The sequence below is a fragment of the Chionomys nivalis genome, chromosome 2, assembly GCF_950005125.1.
Source record: "Chionomys nivalis chromosome 2, mChiNiv1.1, whole genome shotgun sequence".
NCBI classification, from domain to species: domain Eukaryota; kingdom Metazoa; phylum Chordata; class Mammalia; order Rodentia; family Cricetidae; genus Chionomys; species Chionomys nivalis.
The window spans coordinates 13,014,445-13,040,885 of NC_080087.1; the positions used below are offsets into that span (position 1 = coordinate 13,014,445).

General features: G+C 45.5%; 1 protein-coding gene across 4 annotated transcripts in view; it reads right to left on the reverse strand.

The window, feature by feature from the left end:
* Positions 1-26,441, reverse strand: part of Arid1b (AT-rich interaction domain 1B) — a 357,367-nt gene that overhangs the window by 81,310 nt on the left and 249,616 nt on the right. For all 4 annotated transcript variants that reach the window (XM_057757693.1, XM_057757703.1, XM_057757684.1 and 1 more), the window contains one exon: positions 16,233-16,476. In XM_057757693.1, coding sequence (XP_057613676.1) covers positions 16,233-16,476 — 244 coding nt within the window. The remainder of the gene's footprint in view (positions 1-16,232; positions 16,477-26,441) is intronic.

Genomic DNA, 26,441 nt, shown 5'->3' on the forward strand with positions numbered 1-26,441 from the left:
AGGACACTGACACGTTCCATTTCTGTTCATGTGGATTGCATGATCTGGCTGGCGTTCACTTCGGGGCGTTCATTTCCCTTTTGAGGTTTATCCGAGTCTCATGTCTCCTGAAACTTTCACCTGCTATTTTACCATCTATTAGAAGCTCCTGCCTATGAGGTTTACCACAAGGATATCTATCTGCTAATGGTGACTCCCTATTCCCCTTTGACTTCCATGTGTGTTAACCAGATTTCTATATTTCCCAAACTCAAGCTTTAAAGACTTGGTCTCTGATCCAGGGCACTTCTGGGAATTGGTGGACTCTGAGGAAGGCCTCTGGTTACTGGAATAAGAGCTGATAAGGGAATCCTAAGATGCATGCCTCCTGTTCTTTCTTTTGCTTCCTGGCCACCAGCAAATGAGCAGTCATGTTCTAGCCTGTGTTCCCATTATGATGTAATACCCAACTTAGACCCGAAGCAACAGGCACCTTAACAAACATCTAACTTTCCAAACTCAGGCCTAGCAGCCCCCTTTTCTCCTGTTGTCTCATGTGGGATCTGTCACAGCTATGGGGAGCTAGTGCACTTCCATGACCAACAGGAAGTGAGCCATGCTGTGAGCTGAATGAAATGGAGGCAGATTCTCCCGATGTGGGCTCCAGAGTTGGTTCCTGGGCTCTATTGCCAGGCTCCCTCTTCTCACTAAATACGGCCTTCCTTTTAGGACCATCAGAGGCTTCAGGCTCATCTTGGAATTGTCTTGTTCGTCACTTTTAGAAATCCTGGTTCCTGTTTCTGGTGACAAGCTCTAGGACCTAGCTCCAGGTTTCAGGGAGGCTCACAGTTAATGGTATTCTAATGCTGTTAGCTTTCCCAGAGGACAAAGTCATATCCCAACCCATGTATCACATGAACTGATATGCCAATGTGTATATGTATAAAGACTAGTTTATATACACATCTCCAATTCCAGTCCCAAACTAGAGAACATTTGAGCTTCTTACCAATAACCTCACCAACAGAAACAAACTCAAATTGATCTAAATCAATCAATTTTCTTAAATTACAGACATTAAAAATCTAACAGTGTTGCTGTTCCATTTGCTCACCAGGCTGGCAGCATGTGCTCTGGCATGGGGCTGCTTCTAAAGTTAAAAACGTGCAGAGAGTCACCCCTCCTACGCACACCGGCCTGTAAACTCCAGTTCCTGGGGACGTGAAGTCATCTTTAACCTCCGCGGGCCCCAGGCACACATGGGGTATACTTACATAAATGCAGGCAAGTATCTATCTGAATACAATGTAAATAAATCATTAGTAAAAAATCCCACCCTTACTCTAGTGATTTGACAGGCTATCATTTCATTGACTAATTTGTCATATATCTAGTCTAGTTTTGGACTCTCTATAAAAATACCTGTACTGGGGCATAGTTTTATTTTTCTTTCTTTATTTTTTAACAGACTTAATCCACTTTATTTTTTCTTGTATAAAAACCCTTATATGATAGCCACAGCTGGACCTGGATCCTCTTAGAGATGGCATCAAAGGTGGCCTTGGCACAGTTGCTCTGGGTGGGAGTGCAGACCCTGGCTGATGTGTGGCAGACATCAGTACCAGCCACCATCAAGTAGCACAGGAGCAGAGACTATGCCAGTGGCTCTGGGGGCAGGGGTGAGACGCACCAACAGAGCGCCACAGCGGCCTGTCACTTTTCCCGGAACAGTTGAGACTTACCAGTCTTGTTCCCCCAGCAGCCTCTCCGCACAGGGATAATGGAATGCTTGGTCCAGATGATGGCCCCTCCCAGGAAAAGTCAATAATCTCGGGTTTCTTAGTGGGCGGGAAAACAGGTAGATCTCCTGCAGGGATTGATCTTCATGTCCTTAACCTGGCAGCCCAGCTTGGTGACAGGGATTCAATTCTTGTCTTCGGTTTTATCTCCAAGAGCCCCCAGGCCTCAACCAGGGCCACGGCTTCGACCACAACCATGGCACCTAAGACCACTGACAAACCCTATATGGATTTGTTGCGGCCTCCTAACCTGGGACCCGGGTCCTCCCGCTCTGCTGGCGTCATCCGCCATTTGGTATTTTCCAGAAGAAGAAGAAAAAGTGCTTTTTTCCCCCTATACTTGTTCTTCTGTCTCTAACTGAATTCTCTCTGTTACATTGCTGATATTAATGGAAGTGCATCCTTGCCTCATTTGTATCCTACGTAGAAAAGCCTTGCAAGGTTGTCCACAATATAACCAACTGTCCATCCTACACCTGATGACTGACCGCTGCTTCCTTCTCTTTATAAAGTCATGACTGGGGATTGGATTTTTTTTAAAGATTACATTTTTCATGGTCTATAATATAAATAGAAGTATTACTACTGAACCACTCAGACTTTCTGGGATAAACGCCATTTAGCTATCATATAACTAGATTCTGGTACAACATTTCCTTTCTAAATCCATACTAACTAGATTTTGAGGGTAAATTTTCTAATTAAAAGCAGGCAAAACAGACAATAAAGTATTTTTAGTATAATAAACAAGATATTGTAGCTTCATACGTAGTTTATTTATTTATTTATTTTTTTTGGTTTTTCGAGACAGGGTTTCTCTGTGGTTTTGGAGCCTGTCCTGGAACTAGCTCTTGTAGACCAGGCTGGTCTCGAACTCACAGAGATCCGCCTGCCTCTGCCTCCCAAGTGCTGGGATTAAAGGCGTGCGCTACCACCGCCCGGCTCATACGTAGTTTAGAGACAACTGGCTACTATGTATATTCTGGCATATTGGCACATGTCTAGTAAGCATACTTTATAGGCAATGAGCTAGTTAATAATATCTATGTGGCTGTGATGCTGATATGATTCATTCTGATCATTACAGAAACCAGCCTCTGGGCACATCTGTGAGGGTTTTCTAGATTAAATGGACTGAAGTGGGAAGACCCACCCTAAGTGTGGGGGCACACTCGAGGGGTTGGGGCCCAGGACTGAATACAAAGCAGAAGAGACACTGGGTAGCATGCATCTCTGCTTCCTGGCTGAGGACGCCATGTGACCAGCCACCTCAGGCTCCTGCCACCAGGCCTTCCCAGCCACTCGAGGAGCTCGGCTGCAGAGCAGCAAGGTGTGGAGTGGTCTGGCTCGGTCACTACGACAGGGCACGGTTCTCACTAGTGGACACTGTGACTAATACTCGCATGTTCACAACTTACTCCTCTCTCACTAGTGTGAATCCCACAAGAACAGGGGCCCTGTTTGCGTCACTCTTTGCTACATTTCCAGAAGCAGACACACAGTGAGCATTCAATACATATTTGTTGACGAACGAATAAATGGCTGCTTATTCCAGAAAGCAAACTCAGACTAATAGCTAATTAGATTTTTATGAGTTAACAGTAATCATGTAATTTTATCTTGTTATTCTAAATCAGGATTAGGCAACCATTTTTTTTACAAACTGGCAGATAGTAAATATTTTAGGCTTTGCAGACCATATGTTCTCTGCCACAACTACTTAACTCAGTGATTGTGGATGGTTTAAAAGCAGCCACTGATGATACATGAAGGGGTAAAAATAGAACTATACTTATGACACTGTGTGACGCCCTGGGATCGCCCCACAGGCTCAGTTTGCTGGTCCTTTATAAATGATTCTATAAGTAAGAAGCAGGCAGGACAGTTGTGCTGAAAGGCCAATAAACATCAGGTAGTGTTTAGCAAGAGCAGCCTGGCCAGGCAACCCGCCACACCCTCCCTCCCATATTCAACACAGAAGCTTGTGTAAACACAGCAGTGTGCTGCACAGTTGGAAGGAGGACACACTCGCTCGGAAGACTCAGAAAGCTAACGATGCCTCCTGGTCTCTGAGGGTCTGAGGTTCACAAGGTCCCTTCCCAAGGTTACAAAAGCAGTAAAGGATTTCTGGGGGAGAGGAGACTGTTCCATGGAGCCGCCAGCAAGCTGTGTACAGAGGTCCAGGGATTCCACTTTTCTGAGTCACTGACATGCTGGGGTGAGCTCTTTGGAGACACGGCTGCCTTTGAGTCACCATGCTCCTACAAGTCACCTCCATAGGCTCACTAGGTCACTGAGCTACACTTGGTGGACTTGTTTCTTTGGTTTGTTGTCGGTGGCCTCTCTGGGGTTAATCGATGCGTATTCCCCCTTTCCCAGAAGTCACACAATAGCCTGGTTTAAAACCTCTGCAAGCCAGACTTCCAGCAGACTCAGACATGCTTGGTAATCACAGTAAGGGCAGGTCTAAGAGCTAAATTATTTTCTCAGCTCTTTGATCAAACAAAATAGAAAATAAACTATTGATGAGATCTCACTGCACATATTAGACTGATGAGTGTTGTGTTGGGATGACAGAAGATAAACACAGTGAGCAGGCTGTCAAGGTAACTCTATTGAGGGTAACTAGAACGTCCTTGCGCTCCTGTCTCCCGCAGTCATACAGCATAAAGGATCAAGAACTGAATCATACCAGCCTCGGGGAAACAAACCATCCAGCCCCAGAGAGAGAGACAGAGACAGAGACAGTGAGACAGAGAGAAAATGAGAATGTGTAAGGGGTGTATCTATGTGTGTGTGTGTTTGTATGTGGTGTGTGTGAGAGGATGCATGTGTGTGAACATGTATGTGTAAGTGGGTGATTTATGTATATCCACACACATGTTCCATGACTCATGTCTGGAAGTTAAAAGACAGTTTACAGAGGTTGACTCTCTGTTTCCACTATGCAGGTCCCAAGGATCAATTCCGGCAGCAGCCTCAGGAGCAGGTGCCCCTGGCTGAGCCGCCTCACCAGCCAGGAGTTTGTAACAGAATTCAAGCCTTTGTCACTAGGCACCTACGTGTGCTAAGAACCTCAGAGGCGACTAGCCAACAAAACTGCCCAGATTATTGTGATTTGTCCATGATTTCAGATATTAGAAAAGCAATCTTTTTGATTACTGGTAGACTATCATTAAGAATACTCAGGGTTTGTTATTTGGGGTGTTAAGACATTTTACATATCAAACCCTAGCTACTCTAAGTTTATCTCAGAAGTTACAAGCCTTTATCTGGACACTGTCCTGCCTTACTCCCCCCTCCTCTCCCTCTCCCCTCCCTTCTGTGCGTGCACGCATGTGCAGAGGCTCCAAGGACGCAAGTCAGAGGATAACTTCCAGGAACTGGTTCTCTCTCCTCACTGTCTGGGCTCTGGCATCAGATTTAGCTCCTCAGGCCTGGCAGGAGCTTTTGCCCACTGAGCCATCTCACCTGACCTTTCTTGCCTTCTGCATTTTCCTTTGCCCAAATTCACACAGCAGGAAGACTGTAAGGGGAGAACGGATTTCCTGCAGAAAATCACAGTCAGTGTCTGTCCATTCTTCAGACTCCTTTATTTTCCACACTGAATACCTATCTCTGTGTTTCAAAATCTGAACACTGGGTGCATTTAAGGTTCGTGACTTTCAGCCACAGCAGTAAGAAGGGAAGAAAGATTTTCTGTGGCTCTTGCTAGACTCGAGGCTGACTGGATACGAAGGCCCATCATGTGGCAGACGGGGAGCAGCGGCGAGCCTGCTGCACACTGACTCTAAGAACCCAGGCTCTGGCCAGACTCCCTCAGACACCTGCACTTTGGTTTGCAGTGCTATTTTTCTCAATTAAAAAAAAAATTGTGATAATACACCATTGTTTACTTGGCCTTCTAGATTCAAACAATCTTTTCTATTACCATCTTTAAAAAAAAAATCACATTTTGTTTATTTATTTAGTGTTTGCCTGGGTTGGGGGGCGCACAGGAGCCAGAATGCACATGTGGCAATCGGGGAACAACGTGCAGGAATTGGTTCTCTGTCTACAGCGTGCGGGTCAGGCGGACTGAGCGGGGGCCACCAGGCTGGGCAGCAAGCGCCTCTGCCTGTGGAGCTGTCCTTGCGGCCTGTCACCTTTTAACTTCGCAAAGTCCACTTTACATTTGCAACATGAAGTCAGTTTAACAGGTGGTCATCTGATATCCAGAGCCCTGCAGTGTGGAAAGTTTCATACCGAAATTCTGAGGCACAGAAACTACAAAGGCCTTGCAAGGCATGAGGTAAACTCAACCTGAGACTTGAAGGCCAAACACAGGCTGCAGATTTGACCGCTTAGGCCACTTGGTGCTCTGACTTTAGGCAGACCAAGTCCGAGTATTTTCCATGTCAGGTCATCAGCATGCGACTATCAACTTTAGTCTGGACTACCTTGGTGACCGGGGCTTCAGGGGAGGTGCAGCCTCTCCTGCTGACAGGCACTGTGGCTCACCCTGTCGAATTACTCGACACACCAGCTTTGTTCAGTTTCTGTGCTCTTTCTTCTCAGTAACTGGGGAAAGAATGAAAAGTGTGTCTGGAAAACAACAAGTGGCCATTGAAGAAAAGGTAAATGGGGAGGCATGCTTATCGGCTTCCTCAGTAAGGCCCCGTGTGATGGCACCAACAAGAGGTGGGCGGGATAAGCGGCATCATAGGGGCCACATCTATCTTGGGGAGTCAGTTTGGGAGATACTCCTTTGGTGTCTAACAATGCATGCAACTGACTAAACTACCATACTGAAAATGTGATTGTACTCTCATCAAAACACAATCTTTTTAAAAGCTTTCCAGCTGGGGTGCAATTCCAAGTCTGCATTTGGAAAAGCACATCGGTGCTGGGGTGAAGAACATGCTTGGATAGAATGCTGCTCACCCAGGAAGGTAGCATCTTGATGTCGATTTAAAAAGATTTTAAAGTGGTAGGTTCCAAGTCTGACTCACGCAGAACTCCAGACATGAAATGCAGAAGTGCCACCCTCTAAATCTGCTCTAATCCTCACTTTGATGTGCGTGTGTGGGGGAGGGGACAAACAGAGCAGGCAGTTTGTATTTCTCTCACCAGGACAAATTAACAGAAACAAAACCTAATTTTCCCCTTCTCTTACCCATTCTTATTCCTCTTCAATATTTTTCCTCTTTCTAAGATTCCTTTCTTTTTGTTTGAGCAGCTTACTGTTTGGCTGCCTTGTGAAGAACCGGCTATAGTGACAGATGAAAGGCTCGCATTCAGCGTGTAATTCAGAGTAGGGGGAATCGACTGCTGTGCGGTTAGGATTCTAACAACCTTGCAATTTTGTACAGTCGTTTCCCCACCCGTTCTTTTGAAGAAATCTGCCTTTATTCTGCTAATAACTAACCACAGTTGCAGCAGCATGGATCCGATTAGCAGTTCTTATGATACAAAGGGGACAAGGAAAAAAAAACCCCGTGAATGGGGTTGCCAATTTGTCCACCTGGACCCCCAGGAGAAAGATTAGCTGAGGCCTGCCTGCTCCCTTTCTTCCCCTTGATCCCACTCTCTGCAGCGGGATGAGGACAGGTGCCCTGGGAGCCAGGTACTCTCTGCTCTAACCCAAGCTGTGTCGCTTCCACACCTCCTTGCGACACTCCTGTCTGGGTTCCCACACTTGGTGACAACTCTGCTTGTGAACATGAGCAGCTATGACAATGCCATGCAGCCTGGGCTTGCCCTCAGCCGCCGTACACCTGACAGCCCATACAGCACAAGAGAGGGAAGGCAGGCAGTGGGGGTGCTGCAGGCACAAGGGGCCATGTTCTAATACAACACTCACTCAACAGGCATGGTGGCACTATTGGATGAGTCAGGTGGGAGAGAAAGCTGTACAGTCTGGGGGGCACTAGAATCTGAGTAAGGAGACCAACAGATTAAAACACAGGACTGGAGGGACAAAATGGCTGCTCAAGGAAAGGCACTTGCCGTGCAAGTCTGGTGACCTGAGTTTGAGTTCTTGATCTGGATAAAGGGAGAGAAAAAGAACCGACTCTGCAAAGACCTCTACACATGGGCCATGCATGTGTTCTTAGCTATATGTATCCACAAAATAATAAATTACTAAAGCCACAGTTTCTATTCTATTGAGTATAGAATCAACTTCTGCTAAATATAGAATTTATGTGTTTTAACCAACTTTCTAAAAATGTAAAAATTTATTGCATTTGTAACTACACTAATAGTTTATTTTTTGTGATAAAATGTAAAACTTCTATACCCTTGACATAAAACTACACTGACTGAGTTAGTTTGTGGTATGTGTACATGTGTGCACATATGTGTTGGAGAACACCAGGGCCTGATTTGTATTTTTCCACTTCATTATTTTAGACCAGGTCTCTCACTAGAGTTTGAGCACCCTGATTCAGCTAAGTTAACAGGCCAGTCAGCTCCAGGGTTCACTGTTTTTTGCCTACTCAGTGTTAGAATTACAGACTATGTGCCACCAAACTCAGTTTTTTACATGGGTTCTAGGGGTCCAAACTCAGGTCTTCATGTTTATGGGACAAACATCTGAACGAACTATTTCTTTCTGTTTGAGGCAGAGTCTCATGTAGTCTAGGCTGACCTTCAACTTGCAATGGAGCTGAAGCTCAATCCCAAGGGCTGAGATTTCTAGTACAGACTACCATGCCTTGTTTACATGGTGCTGGAAAGTCTAGGGCAAACACTCAGCCAACTGAGCTGCAATCCCAGATCCAAAACTACTGTTAAAAGCCAAGTGAAAGTTCAGCATTGTACTGCTTTTGGAAACTCAAGCTACTGACTGAAATCTCCAAGACTCATGGGGTCTGCCTAACACCCTACAGCTTACACTTAAAGCTAATAAACATCTAAATAACTGTTCTGATGTCCCAGTTCAGAGTTTGCCATATGCCTGGTGCCTCAATCAATGGCTTTTGAAGAGAAGGGAGACGTACAGTAAAACTCAGGTCAATGGGCAACTGAACCTTTCAACAGTGCAGCCTACCGCGGGGGCTTCTGGGTAGGCTGAGTCATCCAGCACAGGCTAAAATGGTGGCAGCTACATGAGGAGCAGTGGTTGTGCTCTTGGGAACTCTATGAGTTGTGCCCAGGTTACCAGGAGCCTCTGATACAGGGGACAATTTGAGGATGCATGATAAGACCAAAAGGACATGGAGAAGAAGATACACAGAATGAGCTGCAGCCTCATGCGTTTCCCATTAATACTTACTTTAGGTGTTAGCTAGTTATTTATCAAGAGTGCTCTCAAAATAGCCCATCTCTTTCAAATAGTGGGAGAATATTACTTTCCTGTTGTCAAGGCAGAGATTTAGTTACTAGCTAATATTTCACCTCAAAATGCTAATGCATCTGAACAATCAGAACTAGGCAAGGGCCTTCACACATGAAGACCTGGCTTATATCGACAAGCTCAGAACTAGGTTTTCACACAGAATGATCTATCACAGTTGAGACTCTTTCAAGAGGGGAAAAGAATGACCAAATGATAGGGGAAAACACCAAAGCACAGGAAGCTCGCTTCTTTTCTTGGACTCCCTTTTCTCATTTCAGAACTGGCATTCTTAAATTTGGCCAACATCTATTGAGCGCCCCCTGCTGGCCATGTCCTGTGCTCCATCCTCAATGTACAGGGAAATGTTCCCTCTCACAACTGCAACACCCAGAGGAGGGCAAAATCTGCACAGAAGAGGTCAGCAGCTACTTAGTAAAGAGAAGGAGACTCTATGTGGGTCTTGGCGATGGATGGAAGGTGCCAGGAAGAGGAATTAGCACACTATATGCTATTCAGCTTTGGGCAAAGATCTGGTCCACCGTCATAACTGGCAGTACAGAAACAGGGAAATCTGTCCCATGACTTTTTCTAAAGAAGAAAACAAAGAAAGGAAAGGGGAGGGGAGTGAGGGGAGAGGAAGGAAGGAGAGAAGATAGACCAATACACTAAGAACCGAGGTTCAACTTGCTAAAAGGGATGCCTCTTTCCTTCTTTCTTCTCTTTCCTTCCTTCCTTCCTTCCTTCCTTCCTTCCTTCCTTCCTTCCTTCCTTCCTTCCTTCCTTCCTTCCTTCCTTTCTTTTTCTTTCTTTGGAATGGACTCAAAGTAACAATTATGAATATGGTGACTCCAGCACTAGCTGATTCTGGCATGAGACTGGAGCTGCAACCTATCGTAGATTCTGCACTGTGAGCTCATAACCTAGCTGTAGCATGAATTCTAATTGGTCTTAATAAATAAAACCTGGAGTCAGATATGGGGTGAAAGTTGAGCGATCAGAGAAGCAGTGCAGCCAGCCACTAGAGAGACCTTTTACCTCTACCGGACTCCTCAGACTGAAGGGGTGATCCTGTCTCTACAGATCCTCAGACTGCATGCTCACACTTAATCCTCAGACTACAATGAGCTCCTGTCTCCTTCAGTTGTATGTTCTTCTCTCTGCCCAGCCACATCAGTCCTGTCTCCATCTCTCTGGTGCTAGAATTAAGGTGTGGGCCACCACTGCCTGGCTCTGTTTCTCGTTGGGACTGGATCAATCTCGTGTAGCCCAGGGTGCCCTTGAGTCCTTAGCTCTGCACTCTGATCTTCAGGCAAGACCATGACACTTCTACCTGCTCTAGTGGTCTCCCACTGCAGTTAAAACTGCACATCCCAACCTTCAACAGTTTCCTGTATCCACTGGAGGATACACTCCGAAAGCTAGAGCAGATGCTCTAGACCAGAGGACGCTGAGCCTTATATGTTGGTATTTTTCCTATATATAAAGGCATTTGATATAGTTTCCTCTTTAGTAGGCATAGTAGAGATTAACTATAAAAATGAAGCAAAATAATTATAATACGCAGGCCTTTTTCAGCGAGGCAGGACCTGTCAATCAAACTCTCTAGCCAGCTTGCTCTGAGGCTCCCTGTACCCGGGTTCTGGGGATCTGAACTCCAGTCCAAATGCCTGACTGCCGAGCTGTTTCTTGGGATAAGCACACTCACTTATGTACTTCATATCTGCCTTACTTAATGAGAACAGGGACCTCCACATGGAGGTTCAGTGCATTTCCCCGAGTTTCTAAAAAGGTCCAGTCTACTTGGGGAACAAATGAACCAAAGGGGTGTCACAGGACGCAAGGACCTGAGCAGTTGGGCCAACCGGCCTGTCACAGGCTACATCTGTCGAGGAAGCAGCAGAAGTGCAACCTGAACCTCCTGTGCAGCAAGCAGCAAGCAGTACTACCTCCTCAGTGAGACCACACTCCTGGCTTTCTGCTGTGCACAGCTAAAGCAGTTTCCACGTACAAACCCTGATGTCACTTTCTGTTTGGAAGGGAAAGTGTCAACACTAACAATCCCTGGTTATACCATTTATAAACATGCAGATGCGGATTATTAAAGATTAATGCATTTCAGGATCGGTGTCGGCATTCCGTTTGTCTCGTGCCGCAGTCAATGCTGCTCTCCATTAGTCAATGACAACCTCCATCATCCTGCTACGGGAGAGAAATCAAAGGTGCAAGCATGTGAATGAGACTAAGTGATGAAATTGATTAGTACCAGACCGAACGGCTATAATCAATCAGCACATCACAATACTCCCGGGTCGGGGCTATCAGAAGATGGGGAGAGAGACCTAACATCCCTTCCACATCAACGACTTACTCCATTTTAGAAGAACATTCAGACAGAGAGTTTACGAACACCTTGACTCTAAACTATTCACTTAGACACTAGTTCCTAAAATGTAGCAAAATGGATTTTGAAACTGTCTTCTAGGCTTCAATTAGGTCATACAGCTTTGTACCCCTCTAGTCCTGAGTCCTCAGCAGGTCAATGGCAAGGGGCTGAGTAGGCTGTGAAGGCATGCAGCCCTGACAGTCCACTGCGCCCCAGAAATGAACGAGGAGTCTGACCCACTTCAGCAGACAATGCAGTGAAGAACACACACACAGGTACCAGAGGCGAGGGATGAGGGCGGCAGGGGCTCAGGTAAGGAGGAATAAAAAGTCGGGAGGGAATGACATTGGAGAAGTTCCCAGTGTCTTCACAGTCCCTGAACATGGATGGAGGGGAAGAGAGACCTAACTTCAAAGGGGTTAGAGGAACTGAAGACCTGCATCTTTGGAAAGTAGAAGCCACACTCATCTTCCAGCCAGGAGACTGCTAGGCTGGGGGTAGTCGCAGGTGCCAGAGGGCAAGGCTGGTGTGTGTGTGTGTGTGTGTGTGTGTGTGTGTGTGTGTGTGTGATCTCCAGTACAGAGCCCTTTCACATGGGGGCGAACCTTGGTATGAACTGTTACATGCTACGGTCTGCTAAGGGGAGGCTGAATGTCACACTTGCCCTACCCAAGCTCTCCAGGGCTGCACACCACCTCTCAAAACCAAATCCGTTTCTGCTTCTCTCGCTGTTGCTAAGCATCATTTGGAAAGGATGGGAAATTACTGCTTTGTTTAACACACAAATATTTTACATTGTAAGGGGAAAAAAACCCTGGCTAAGTTCTCTCAGTCTGTAGAAATGCTGAATTGATGTTTTCTGTGCTGCCACAGATTAGAAACATGGATATATCAATGGCACTTTGTGTTTAATATTTTTCTTTTGCTTGCTTAGTTTGCCAATAAGCAGCATGCATTCCCCTTGGAACAAGCTGTCACAGAATTTCTACCTCCAGAGAAGCCAAAAAGGACCATGTGCTAGATGCTGGGACATGAACTAGCAGGTAGGAGGCTAGTGCAGACACAGAATGGTGCTGCTGTTCCCGCAAGGCCACATATAGCCTCATACTTGCAATCCTGAAAGAAAACTGGCCCAGAAACATTTACATATGGAAATAAACCCATGTTTATTTACTTAATTTTATTAAATATAAATTAAAATGTGGGTAATGTGTTTCCTCATAATGGGCTTGGCTTGAGCCTTGAAAGACTTAATCTATGAAGAAAGGACTAAGCAAAGGGAGACACTGGTTTGCCCCTCTGCTGTGCACCCGATAGGCATTCATCTCATCAAACATCATTTGCTCTCAGGGGACCCCTGCTCACCCTGGCCATGACTACTCCATGCTGCCATCATCCTTCTCTTCCTGCCTTTAGCATCCTTTCTAATGTTTGACCAGAATGTCTTCTTTGTGTCTGCAGCTCTGGAAGCCACTTGGTATCCTGTTGAAGATGGGCTGGTGTTGTTTTAAATATCACAGAGCAGCCCAGCAACTTGTATCCCCTGTGTCACTAGACTTTTTAAAACATGGGCATTTGTTGTCTGAGGGCCAGCTAGATGAACAATTCACCCCTTCAGGAGCTGAAATGACAGAGCTCAGTTCAGGAATGAGGTCAAACTCTAAGGAAAAGGAGTTCCCAGAGCACAGACCATCTCTGGCCAAGCTTCCTTTGCAAGCTCTATCCTGGCAAGCTTTTGCAAAGGACAGAAACTAGAGGCCTTTGCCAGGCATAGGGGTGTCACCTCCTGAGAAGGGGACAGGTGTGCAGGAGCTCTGTGTGTGTATGCACGCACATGCGTGTTTGCACACACACCAGCTGCAGAGCGAAGGGGGCTTACTGAAAAGGAAAGAACGTACAGAAGGGGAGGGGCAGAGGGTAGCACTTAAAAGATTTGAGTCAAGGTCCCTCCTCATTAGGTTCTTCTCTCAAGCCCTCTGGACTCTTGCTTGACCTCATCTAGACAGCTGGCAGTCAGAGGGGAAGGTGAGCAAGCCACCTCCATCAGCAAAACATACAGCAACGCTTATACAATCAGAAAAACAAACAAACAAACACAAAAAAGAAAGCAAAAATCGGTAGGAGGGATTTGGCCTTTGTATTTGGTAAAACGCTGTTTTGCTCTTATGGCTAGGAAGATATGCCTTTGATCTTCCTATAGTAAAAACCAACACCACACAAGAAAGGCCAGAAAACCATGCCCCTTTGGTGAGGCTCTCATGTGAATACCTAACTTTGTAGTTTTCTGTCCTAGCCTATTCCCATCCGTGGCCGTCTGCGGTCAGATGAGAGCGACTTAACTCTACCCACAGAGGACCGTGGGCAGGACACCCTGAAGTTCACACCCCTAGACACCCATGAACAAAAGCAGAGAAGAGGTGTGAACACTGCAAACGTTGAAGCTGCACAACAGCAGTGTCTCTCAGGCCACGACAGCACCTGCCCGCCACCTGCCCTTGCACAGCCACCGGTCTCCCCGTCTTCAACCTTGGCTGCACTTACAGAACAAGCAGACAGCTGACAAAAGCCTCTGTTTTAAACGGAAGTTGGAAAGGGTGGGCTGATCTACATTTGTGCTTTGTTAGTAATCTGGGAAGGGGCTCAGGAGGCAAGGCCAGCGAAATCAACAGACGGGAGGGTCAGCCACGAGCAGAGCACTGACAGGTGCTGACTCAGCGTGGGCAGAGCTGGAGGACCAGGTCCTGTATTTGTGCATTCAAAGTAGGTACATTCAAAGGCCTTTCTTCATGAACCCCCGTGAGGGACTCTTGAGCTGTAACATGAGAAACTGCCACACTGAAACGTGACCAAATCTGTCATTAGGAGACATTAATGGCAACACTTCGGAATTAACTACAGCCTAAGCAAAATGAAACACACGTCTCCTACCAACACCACACACCGAGTATCTGTCCTGTAACTACTGTCCCACAGTCCTAGAAATCTGTGTGGTAACCAAATGAGACGTGCTGTGCCCCAGGTGGGGAAACCGGGCCAGAGGCACTCAGCAGCTTGCTCAGGTTACTCAGCTAAGAAGCAGCTGGAAGAGGAGGTGAGATCACTGTTTTACTGGGGAGAGCATGACAAATGCTAAATTTGCTCACCAGACGTTCTAGGTGGTTGTTCTGCTTAGAACCCCAAGAAGCGGTGTGTGTGTCACACTTCACACAACCAATACTACACTCTGTGTCTTTGCAGGAGGCAGATCGCTGGGAAGTGACTTAGGAAGGAGCGCTTTTGTGGGCCTGGCCTCAGGACTAAACCACTCGATAGTGGGACAGTGGAGCCAGCCAGGAAGAACACAGAATACATTGAAATGCCTTAGCCAAATGGACCTAAACTTCAACGGTATCGCCTAATATGTTATAACATATTAATATATAATTAAAATCATAACATTTAATTTCAAGAGAGGCAAGCTAAAATACACCCCACATAGTGTGGCCAAGGAAAGCGTGTTTTCTGATTTGCTAGGAGACCTGCCTGGTTTTAAGGGCTGTTGTGTGTGGCTATTAACAGTCCCTCGGCATGGATGAAATATTATCGCCATCCTAACTAGGATACGTGTCCATAAAAAATATAGTAAATCAAAATAGTAACATAAACTCTAAAAATGTAATAAATAATTTATTTTAAAAAGTGATAAAATATATAGAGAATACTTGAGGCAGGGAGAGGAAATGGTGTTGGAATAAGGAACAAGCAGGCAGGTGGATGTGGTTATTCCCAGCACACCAGTTCTTAGATTACATTCATTTCATAATTGCACTGCATAAATAACAATTGCCTGTTATACATAATATTCTACGTATAACTAGTATTATTTATAAATTTTATACAATACACATCTACAAAACATGAAAGGAGTAAAATAGTTAAAATTATCACCTATGATTATGGGGAGAATATGATAAATTATTAATAAGTTTATTAGCTGTTGAGTTATCATTTTAATAGGCTAGTGGAAGGTGCTCTCTGGAAATTACCTGTATCATGTTAGCAAAAGTTAGCTGGTACAATACCAGAAAGATGAATGTGGTTAAAGTAAGAACCCCCAGAGAACACAGACACACATGTACGCACACACAAGATACAGATGTCACTTGAACACAAGAGTTAGCGAGAACATGCACTCTATCAGAAAGAGGGTGTGAGCTTGTATCAGCATGGCACTTTGGACTGTAGTTGGCACCAACCGTGTGACTGTGATCAGACATAGGTAAACATCAACTCTGAAAACACGCTAGAGAAGAACCTTACAGTCATCAAACAGAACCAGACACGTGGTCACCACCAGCCAGCAGTCTCCCCCAGGACACTACTGATGGAGGCTCTTCACTGTAGAGTCATTGTAAGGCAGCTGACAGTGAAGGTTTAGTCTATGGCAAACTGACCATTTGAAGGCAGTTTTCAGTCTTCAGCCATCTCACCCCGAATGTCCCATCAACTCATCAGAAGGTATTTGGTCATTTATTATTCGTTTGTTGAGATTCTTTAGAAACTGGGACTCTGGTATGTGTGGTGAGAAACGCAGTTATATCACTATTGTGCAATCAATCATATCTGTGTCGTAAAGGATGGAAACAGAGTGACTAGGAAGGTAAAGAGTGAGAGATGCTGCTGAGGCCAGACCTGGCTTCACACCGGGAGGTGGGAGGGGACGACAGACGGACCGAGGATGGGGACAGCAGATGATTAAGGATGACAGTACCTGGAATACTTGCAGGGGAAATCGGACCAGACCGAGATTGGTTGCTTCCCACAGGAGAGCCAACAGGAGAAGGTGATGGCCCCCCAGGAATACTGGAGAGATGGGGGGATGCATGTGGGGAGAAAGGAGACTGAGCCGGGTTGCTCTGATCCCCCTGGCTGCTTGTAGAGCCGGATGCACTGACTGCTGAGCTCAGAGTTGCTTCCGTTCCCGTGGGGAGGTCATCGATGGAGCCAGACAGGTCCTGAGGAAAAAAGAACAGGCAAGTGTTCATACACTTGGAACACTAAGAACACAAAGCACAATTTGAAAGCAACAGTGCCACTCCTTCAGAGACAGTGTGAGTGGACCAGACCAACATGTGGAGTGGGCACTTCTCACTAGACTCCAGCGAACTCACACAGAAGGCCTGGCAGCACATAAAAGATGAGGCAAGCTGCATCTCACGCACAAGCTAACCTTGAAGGTTCCCCTTCTGCCACCAGTGCCCAGCTGTGGACCTATTCAAAATGCTGGATCAGGAAGTCCTCTGTAGAGCAAGCTACCGCAGGAATGAAGACTTTAATAAACTGAGCAGCTACAGGCTTGGGGCAACCTTCCCATGGAAATTAAAGCTGGGACGCTGCAGCCTAATAATGGTCAAATTCTAACTGAACTTTGTGGTGAGATATTCTCCCATTTTTAAGCATTATAATGAAATAGTGGCATTTGCATTTTAATATAGTATGGAAATACAATCCTATTGACATTATGTGGTCAGAAATGAGTTCAAATGTTACACAACATGCCCTTATGCAGGAATTTTGCACTGTTAATCCCATCTAATTTGACTCTTACACCCTCAGATGACTTACTACAGTCTCCACGTGAAAGACCCACTCTGGGCACGCTCCTCAGGTGAGAACGCAGGTAATTAAAGAAAACGCAGGCAAGATGAGAGGGAAGAAGACACCGACAGATAAGGACACAGCAGCTGTGTTCCCAGGCCTAGAAGGGGAGCCACCGTCTTCAGATGCCCAGACACCAGACACAGAGGCCTGCTGGCGTGACAGCTCTTCCAAGGGGAAAGCTCAGTAAGGTCCGTCAAGACTGGAAGCCGGAGGCAGAGGGAGCCGAACAGCCTAAGCTGCGGTACACAACACCAGGGCATGCTGCTCGGGACGGGTGTGCCCCTCTCGGTCGGACCCATGCCGGACCTTGCTTATCATAGGGCCTTCTGGAGCGACAGAGCTCGAGAATGACCCAGTACGATGCTTGGGTCAGAAGAAACGCAGCTCCCAAGGCAGCAGAGGAACCCAGGACTAGACCCTAGGCCCTGGATACTGAGCTGTGCCAGGAACTCCCCTTTTAGGAGGATGCTATCACAGCTAAAAATGTACATACACCACAGCTGATCAGCCCAGAAAAATGTGGAGTGCATATTTAAAAAGTCTTACAACAAGAACAACATTGGTTTAAGTAAAACAAAAAGTAATCTTATCAAGTCAAATAGTTCTGCTTATGAAAAACAACACAATGATTGGAGATATCTAACCTTTGGAAAACGTTTTATCAAATCTCTAAAATAAGATGAGGTAAATTGAATCAGATTGCTTGGAATTCAAAGATAAAACAAACATTTTTGCTCTAGGCATATGGCATACGTGATTTTGCACACAGCTGGCAAAACTTCCTATTTAAATTTGATTACTGACGGACTCAGTGATAGTCCCAGTTAGATCTTATAAGTTAGATATTGCTTTGACAAAGCCAGGTAGGGCTAGAGGAAAGTTATTAATCCAGTAACATGCCATATACAACTCAAGGAAACCACCCTCTGGCAATCAACACAATCAGCAAGGTGCCACGAACAAATTTAGATCGCCACGTCCAAAGAGAATGGGATCACTTTCCCTCTACCCCAGGCTTCCTGCTCACTGATCACTGCACCCATTCTGAGAACCGGGTGGGTGGAGGTGGTGGAAAGGACAAGGTATCCTGGGCTGAGCTTTTCAGTGTTTGCCTCCAGGCATTTCCTTCCTAATACATGTAACCAACTTAAGAACTTGCAAAACCACAATCAGTGAGAGACCTGTGGGTTAAAGGTGAGCTGTACTTACGCTCTAACCACGAGCTACCCACATGGCTAACTGCAAACACGCTGTGCATGTGCATGCACACACAGAAGTCAAAACAACAATAAAAACCCAACAGCAGTATTGGTTAACATACTGGAAATATATCAAATTCAAATGGTGGCCTCTGTGTATTTCCTTAAAACAATACACACACAAGTCAAAACAACAATAAAAACCCAACAGCAGTATTTGTTAACATATTGGAAATATATGAAATTCAAATGGTGGCCTCCGTGCATTTCCTTAGAACGAGACAGACCCAGCCCTTAGCCCTGCCTATGAATGCTGTGGCAATGATTGAGCAAAGCAACTGGGACCATGTGACTGAGGATGTTTGCCATCTAACTCCTGATGCAAAGGTGCTAGGCAGGGCTTAGGTGGCTCACACAAAGACCTCACTGCAGGCCATAGTTCATGCAGACTTTACAGAAATAGTTCACAACCTCCGGGAAGTATTGATTGAGAGGTGTAGGTTTATGCTGGGAATGAATAATCTCAGCACTGAAGGAAGAAACAAATACAGCAGAGGGAACTGTGCAAAATGATTTGTTTGGCAAAAAGGATTGCCTAGAATGAGGGTCTGGCAAAAAGGATTGCCTAGAATGAGGGTCTGGCAAAAACACAAGGCTTTTGGGTTTTCTCCCGTTTGACAGGGGTGGTAATGGTATCTCATCCCACTGGACCAAGCTCAACTTCACAACTTCAAAGGGAAGGTGGGGCTTGTCTCACTAACTAGCTTTGATAAGAAAACAACAAAAACAGAAGACAAAACATTTCCCATAGTTTACTAGTTTTCTCTTAAAAACAAAACAAAAACTAAAAACCGACTAAAATAAACCCTCTTCTTGGACTAGGAGGACTTAGCAGTGGGGTGCTTGTGAGTGAGCATGGCCACACAATGGAGGAGAGCGGGAAATCCTGCACACGGCCACTGATAGCCACAAGCCAGTGACTGCGTCAGGTACATCTGAGCCAGGTGCTTCCCAATACTAGCAAGAAGGGGGTGGTGAGGGACCATACATCCCACACCTCTCAAGATAATTTGATAAATAGCTAGATAGACAATCATTTCTACTTCATGTCAAACAGAGTTAAACAGGCACAATGTAAATTCAGCGTTCAATTGTAGTTAAATAATTTTATGCAAATCTTCCTTCATAAAAACTGGAATGTTACTCATAAATTTTTGTAATTCTCTGCATGACCTACAAATTTCTTCCCCATTCTCCCTTAAAATTCCACATTATTGCTGAAACAGGCGGCAAGGACGGTTGTCAAGAGAGTTCCATTCAAATTGCAGAGGCATTGAAAACATTTCTGTTATTCAACAGGCTGATCAAGGAAGCACCAAGAGGAAAATATAAAACTGGTGGCTTCCTTCGTGTTCACGTGTCATCAGAATTTCAGCGCTGACTAGACCTTGGCGCAACAGAAGAGCAATAAAAAGATGTAATTTTTATATTACTGCTATACCCTCTCGGAACTTTTCTATGTAAATGATACAGAAGACTCCCGCCCTGCAGATCCTTACCATATCCATATGCAGAGCTATCTTAAAGCCCACTAATGAAGGAAGTTCAGCCTGGTTTAAGCACACAGCCTCGTTAACACAGAAGCCCGTCACTAACACTCCCCTAGAGGACACTTAGTCAGCAGGGTACCAGCTCCTTCTGTAAGTACTACTGGAACCATAATGCCTGCATCTCCTCACAGCTCAGACACCTTCCAGCTACAGTGCTTCCATTCATCTTGCTGGAGAGCTGGCAGGTCAGGTCCGGGGACTACAGTCAGGGCTCTTTGGGGGTTGTAGGCATTACCCCATAGCACTCCTTCCGGCCTCTCTCCTGATGGAGGGACAGGTAAGGCGATGGTTTCTCAGGCTCTAGCCTAGCAAAGTTACTACTGTGCCATCATAGTTTGCTGTGGTGAGATCATGCTATCACATTGGGTGTTCTCTGTTTGACACCCACCCACAATACCAAATATTTTCAATGTAACAAAAATTAATGTAAGCTCACTATCAATGGTTCATTTATTTCTAAAAGTCCCTGTCTTGAACATCACAAACCCCCGCAACACTTCTACTTCTAAAACCATTTCAAGAAGGCCACTACACAGACTTTACCACTGTAACCTCACCCCCCTCACCCGCTATGTCCAAATAAAAAAACCTCGAATTAACTCAAGGGACTGGGCAAAGAAGGAATACTACAGAGCGTGACAGGAGTCTTAGCCGACTTTTACAAGAGGAGCAATTATGAATTAACACAGCAACTCAGTGTTCCTAATTCCTCGTGTACACAGGCCCAGGAAGGGTCACAGAAGGGATGCCCTGTAATGGTCTGTTCTGTCCCTTTAAAAGACAAGCCAACCCCCTTCTGCAGAAGCAAGCTGATCTTCAGCTTCCAGCCTGAGTCTGTCTGTCTTTCTTTCTTTCTTTCTTTCTTTCTTTCTTTCTTTCTTTCTTTCTTTCTTTCTTTCTTTCTTTCTTCTTCTCCCCCCCTCTCTAAGAGTCAGCTTTTGTCTCTCCCTTCTCCCCATTTCTTCCCTTCTCTGCTGTTTCTCTCTCTCTCTCTCTCTCTCTCTCTCTCTCTCTCTCTCTCTCTCTCTCTCTCTCTCTCCTCTTCCTCCTCCTCCCCTCCCCTTCTACAACCCACTAAATTAATATCCAGCTTCATTCTGCATGGCGTGCCTATCCATCCCGGTCTCTCGTTGCCACGTAGCTTCCTGCCTGGGAACAGGCTGCCTTCGAGGCCTGCTGTGGTCTAAGGACCCACTGCCCACCACAGCTCGGGGACCTGTGGAGTGTTCTCATGGCCTGATGCCCACAGCATTTTACTTAAACCATTACAAGCACATGGAAAACTCCATGAAGATGGTATGCAGGAACTACTTTAAAAGACCTACATGCAAACAGAAACCAAGGAGCACAGGGTATGAGTTCTCTAATGTCTAGACATCGCACAGAAGCCTCCCTGAAAACATGCTGATCTTTATGAGTCACTATCGCAAAGCATCTTTGATCTGACGGTGTGGTGTTCAATTTAGCATGTTGACCCAGGGTAAGTTCAGTCAATATCAGCGCTGTGTCACTGATTCGGAGAACTGGGAATAAGCTAGGAAACTGTACTCCCCTGCTTAATTAAATAAGTGGGTTTCAAAAAGCAAATGAACTTCCAAACACTCCAAGCCACAGCTCTCAGTACAATTAGCTGCTGGTGGAGATTAGCCCTGATGATGAACTGCCCACACTGCACACATCTGGGCATCCCTTGCTCAGGCACACCCATGAGAAAAGGGGATGAACAGAGTTAGGAATGGAGGAGATACTTCAATCAATGTGGCAGGCACATGCCTCATTTCAGGGTTTTAATAGGACACAGCTAATGATTCTCACTGTGACTTCCCAGAGGCTTACGGCATGGGTTCAAATTCTCAGTGATGTTCAGAAGCAGGAAGACCTTGCTACACACACACACACACACACACACACACACACGGATGCACGCATACACACAGTCTCATACACAGACACATACAGAGAAAACAGACTCACACACAGACCTCCCCACTCTCTCACACATAAGCAGACACACACACACATACACCACACACAACCTTCAACTAGACCCTAACTTTAAGGGCACTGGCTCTTATGCCAGGTATGGGGCAAAGACAGGAGGTACTTAAATGTTCAAGGGCAAATTAAACTGAGTTTGTAAGCACTTCCATTGCAAACATTACACGGCATAATCTAGCACATGCAAACAGTTCGAAATATTTACCACAAAAGTTCTCCTGGAAGTTACTCACCAAGCTATTACATTTTATGAATGAATTCTCGGCCCGAGCCCCAAGCAGCACCCCAGGGTCAAAGAATTAGACTCCTTAGCTTCTTAGCCCCCTTGAAATGCACCAGAAGTCACTTCACACCCTCCCAGCTGATTCTGGTACTAAAACTTCAAGCATTTGAAATAAATGTACCTTGAAGTTGATATTAAAATCAAGCTAATAATTTGACACAGAAATAGAAAACCTTTCAGTGACTTAGATTCCCATGACTTTCCTAGGTTCTTAGCACAAACCTGCATTGCAAGCTGTCTACTCAAGGCCCTGCTGCTTGTTTGTCTCGATGGCAAATGAGGTTTTTAAAAGCTTAGAGTTCTGGTCTCAACATGAAGCGTGAAATACATCAGGAAGACAGGCAAGAGAGCAAATCCTATGCACTGATCTCAGGCCTTAAAACCATTCTCCTTCCAACTTACAAGTCTTAATTTTTCTTTTAACATGTTCAAATATGTTCCTCTTCATCCTGTGGGACAACACATACAATGTACAGCCAACTGATGTGTGAGAAAATACTCGCCATAGATTTGAAAATCACAGACTCCAAAATGGCAAGAGTATTCCCAACGCCAAGGGAAATACACGGAAAATGTGGGTCAGAATCCACACCCAGGGAGATAGCCAAGAGCTGCTCTTTGGGAAACAACTTGCCTCTGACTCATCTGCAGTTCTTTCTAGTCAAGCAATGACAGCACTGTGGGTAACTCTCACTTTACGGGACGTTTCCAGGGCACTGACTACAGAGATACTGAACAAGAGCAGAATTCCGTCTGAAGTATACCAACACACATATGGTAACAGCTGTCACTTCCTTAAAAATGACAGGAAAGTACAGAGTGTGGGTCTTATTCTGGAAAGAAAGGTATAGTAAAAGGGGATAAGATAGGCTAATGGGGAGGGTTATGGTCAAAGTATATTATATATGAATAAAGTCATAAAATAATAAATAAAAGTTAAGAATCAGCACATAAACAAAGCAATTACCAAATGTTTTGGGCTGTAAACTCTCTCTCTGATATATGTGTGTGTTGTATGCACACACCTGTTTGTGTGCAGGTGTATGTGAGATGCAGCTGCATGCAGAGGTCTGCGGTCAGCAGCAGGTGTCTTCCTCCATCTCTCTCCATTTACTGAGATAAGTCTCTCATTTTCCCTGGAGCTCGCCAATTGTCTAGAGGAGCTATCCATCAAGCCCCGCAGATCCTACTGCAGTGCTTCGGTTTTTAGCTTTTTATATGGGTGCTGGGGATCTGTATATAAGTTCTTCTGCTTGCCCAGCACATCACTAACTGAGCCATCTCCCCAGCCCAGGTGAACATTTCCTACATAAGACATGTTGCCACTGCAGGTCCAGAGGGGCGGGAAACACATCATGAAAAATGTGATGTGTAAAGGGGCTGTTTGTTCACTGCATGAACCTTTTCTCAGGGAGGGGGTCACAAAAATACTCCCAGTTTTGAACTCCCCCTGGGTGACTCTCTGCTCTTCCATGGCTAATAACAATCCCCAGATGTGTTGGCTACCAATAGCAACATACCGGCCCTTTTAACACAGCACACACAGTCTTGAATTAAGAGTCAGCTTGGTAAACGAGTTTATAACTTTGGTCATGTGAACTTTGGAATTAACCTGCACCTGGAAGTAACCCAAACCCTTTGTTAAAGTGCCTGGGAACAGCCTTGTAAACAGTCCTAAATGTTAGCAATGACTCAACCCTACTGCCATGATTTGGCACCTGGGACATTGCAATTATTTCCCCACCAGAACAAACCACAGTATATTGTTTGATGAGCTCTCACATATTCTTCACCAAGCCCTCATCCACAGACAAGACCCTTCAATCAAGGCCTAAGCCAGCCCTGAAAGACTAATTGCTGCCCTTTATCTACTGTGAGAGTGGTACAGATACGGAACACAGGCTCTGAAAACAAAGCTGGGCATTAAACGACAATATGGCAGACCTGGCATATGCTATACCTAAGGCTGTAGTTGTGCAGGAGGAAGGAGAACTCAAGAGGACAGCGTGTTCACATGGATTCTTTCAGACTTCAGGAGGCAGGTCCTTTGTGGACGTACAGACTAAAACTCCTATCACCAACGTTCAACGGGGAGAGACAAACAGATAAATTATGGCAAAAAGCATCAAGTTCTCTGGAGGGAGAAGGTGGTATCTGCCGTAGCAAACACAATGGCCTGTGACCCCAAGTGACATTTCTTAGGGGCCACTGTGATGAGGCAGGCAGGTAAGTTCTAGAGGGAGGGTGGTCCACTGGCAGGGTAGAAAGGTAGCACCTGAGCACAGGAGAGTCAGGCAGAAAGCAGGAGATCTCTGGTGTACACGATTGAGGAGGGTGTAGCCTAAGGATGTGTGCTCACTGGGAGTGGTGGGGGTGGTGGGGAAGCTGGCCAGAAAGGGGCAGCTGGAGAATGACACTCATAGGCTCTGCTATTCCAAAAGATAGAAGCTTCTTTCTCCCTGATGATTATAGGAGCTAGGAAGCCAAGAGAAGCACAGCAAGTGTTTTTGTTTGTTTGCTTTTGTTTTTTAAAGGTACATATTCTTAAAGATAGAAAAGGATAGAATGGGGGTGCCAAATATGACATTTTAAGAACTAAAGATCAAAACTCCAGGTAGTGTTTAAGAACAAATCTGCATATTTTCCCCAAATCAAGATATCTTAAAAACAGGCAGAATTAAACAGATATGCAAACAATGAGAAAGTGAGGGCCGACGTGATAGCAGCTCCGGTAACAGCCGTGTGCTCTCCAGACTGCAGTAATTTCATGAGTGCACGCAGCTCTAAGAATCAACGTACAGAATGAGTCCACCGTCTCAAAGCATCAGGCAGTCAGTATTCTACAGCCAGCTATGAGTCACACACCTTTAACATTTTACATTCCACTCTACAACCCCTGGGGACCCTGGGGTCACCTGGTTCTAACAGGGAGGCACCCACTGAAGCAGAGGAAAGCTCTGGAATATGGTTTGGTGTTTTAAAAAATATCACACCAGGTATGAACCTATAAAGATTAATGACCCATGTGTTCTGAGAGGAAATTGACAAACTAACAAGGTCTGTAAATATGTAAGATTTAGACTCTCGTCTCCTGATTCCTGTTTTTATCACTGAAAACATACTATAAATTTTTAGGGCAGAAAAGCCATCAATACCACCTTCTGCATCTCTCAAGGTGCAAAACGTCACTGTTTATCTTAGAAGTTCAATGCTAAGCATGCAAAACCCCTAAAAATAACACTTAAAAACAAAAAGGCATGAACCCTCAGGAGACATTTATTTCTTCGACAGCATAGCAAGGAAATTCTTTAAAACAGCAAGATCCGTAGAAACTGCAAGTAAATTAGCAACTTAAGAAAATAATGACTGAGAAACTTACAACTCAAAACTATAGCGAGTCCATGTGGAGTAAGAAGTTGTCAGTAGAAAAACACTAAAACTTGGTTGTCTGGGCATTTTTGCTATTAACTTGAACCACACGGATGCATGTCTGCTTTATGGCCTTCCCTGGATTTTAAAAGCCTGTTTGTTTTGAAAGTAATTTGGACTCCACAAGCTACACCAGTGTGGGGGACAGGGAGGAGCCTGTACACCCTAACCACCCTCCCACAACCAATACTGTGGGGCTTCCTGCACATGCTGACCACACCTTCCATAGCCAGTATTGGGGTGCTTCCTGCACACGCTGACCACACCTTCCATAGCCTGTACTGGGGGGCTTCCTGCACACGGTGACCATGCCTCTGTGTGCTTTACGCCTGTGCACAAGCCACCGCTCCAACAATGCTGCTGCCGCCACACCCAAAAGAACTGCAGACTCAGCTCATTCCATTCCAGTCTTCTCTCCATTCCAAGGTCCAATCCAGGGAAGCCCTTGTACCTGGACAGCTTCTGAGTCTTTCTGTGAGTTCCATGTCTCATTTGAAATGCTCTTTAATTTACCACCGTTTGGTGTTTCCTCATGATGTGCCCAGAGTTGCTGATTTTGGGTAAGAATACAACAGAAGAAACACACCCCTCACATCCTATCTCAAAAGGAAGTTCATCAACTGGAAGAGACTTCCAGGACTCTCTAAGGTTAAGTGGCCATTACTCTGTCCTACCTTATGTATGGGGACAGTCAGCAGGTCCAGCCCACACACAAGGGAGGAGGTGGAGCTCCAGCTCTGAGGACTGCCATGAGGCTATGGCATCTGTGGTCACTGCAAAGGGGCAAACACTTGGAGGGA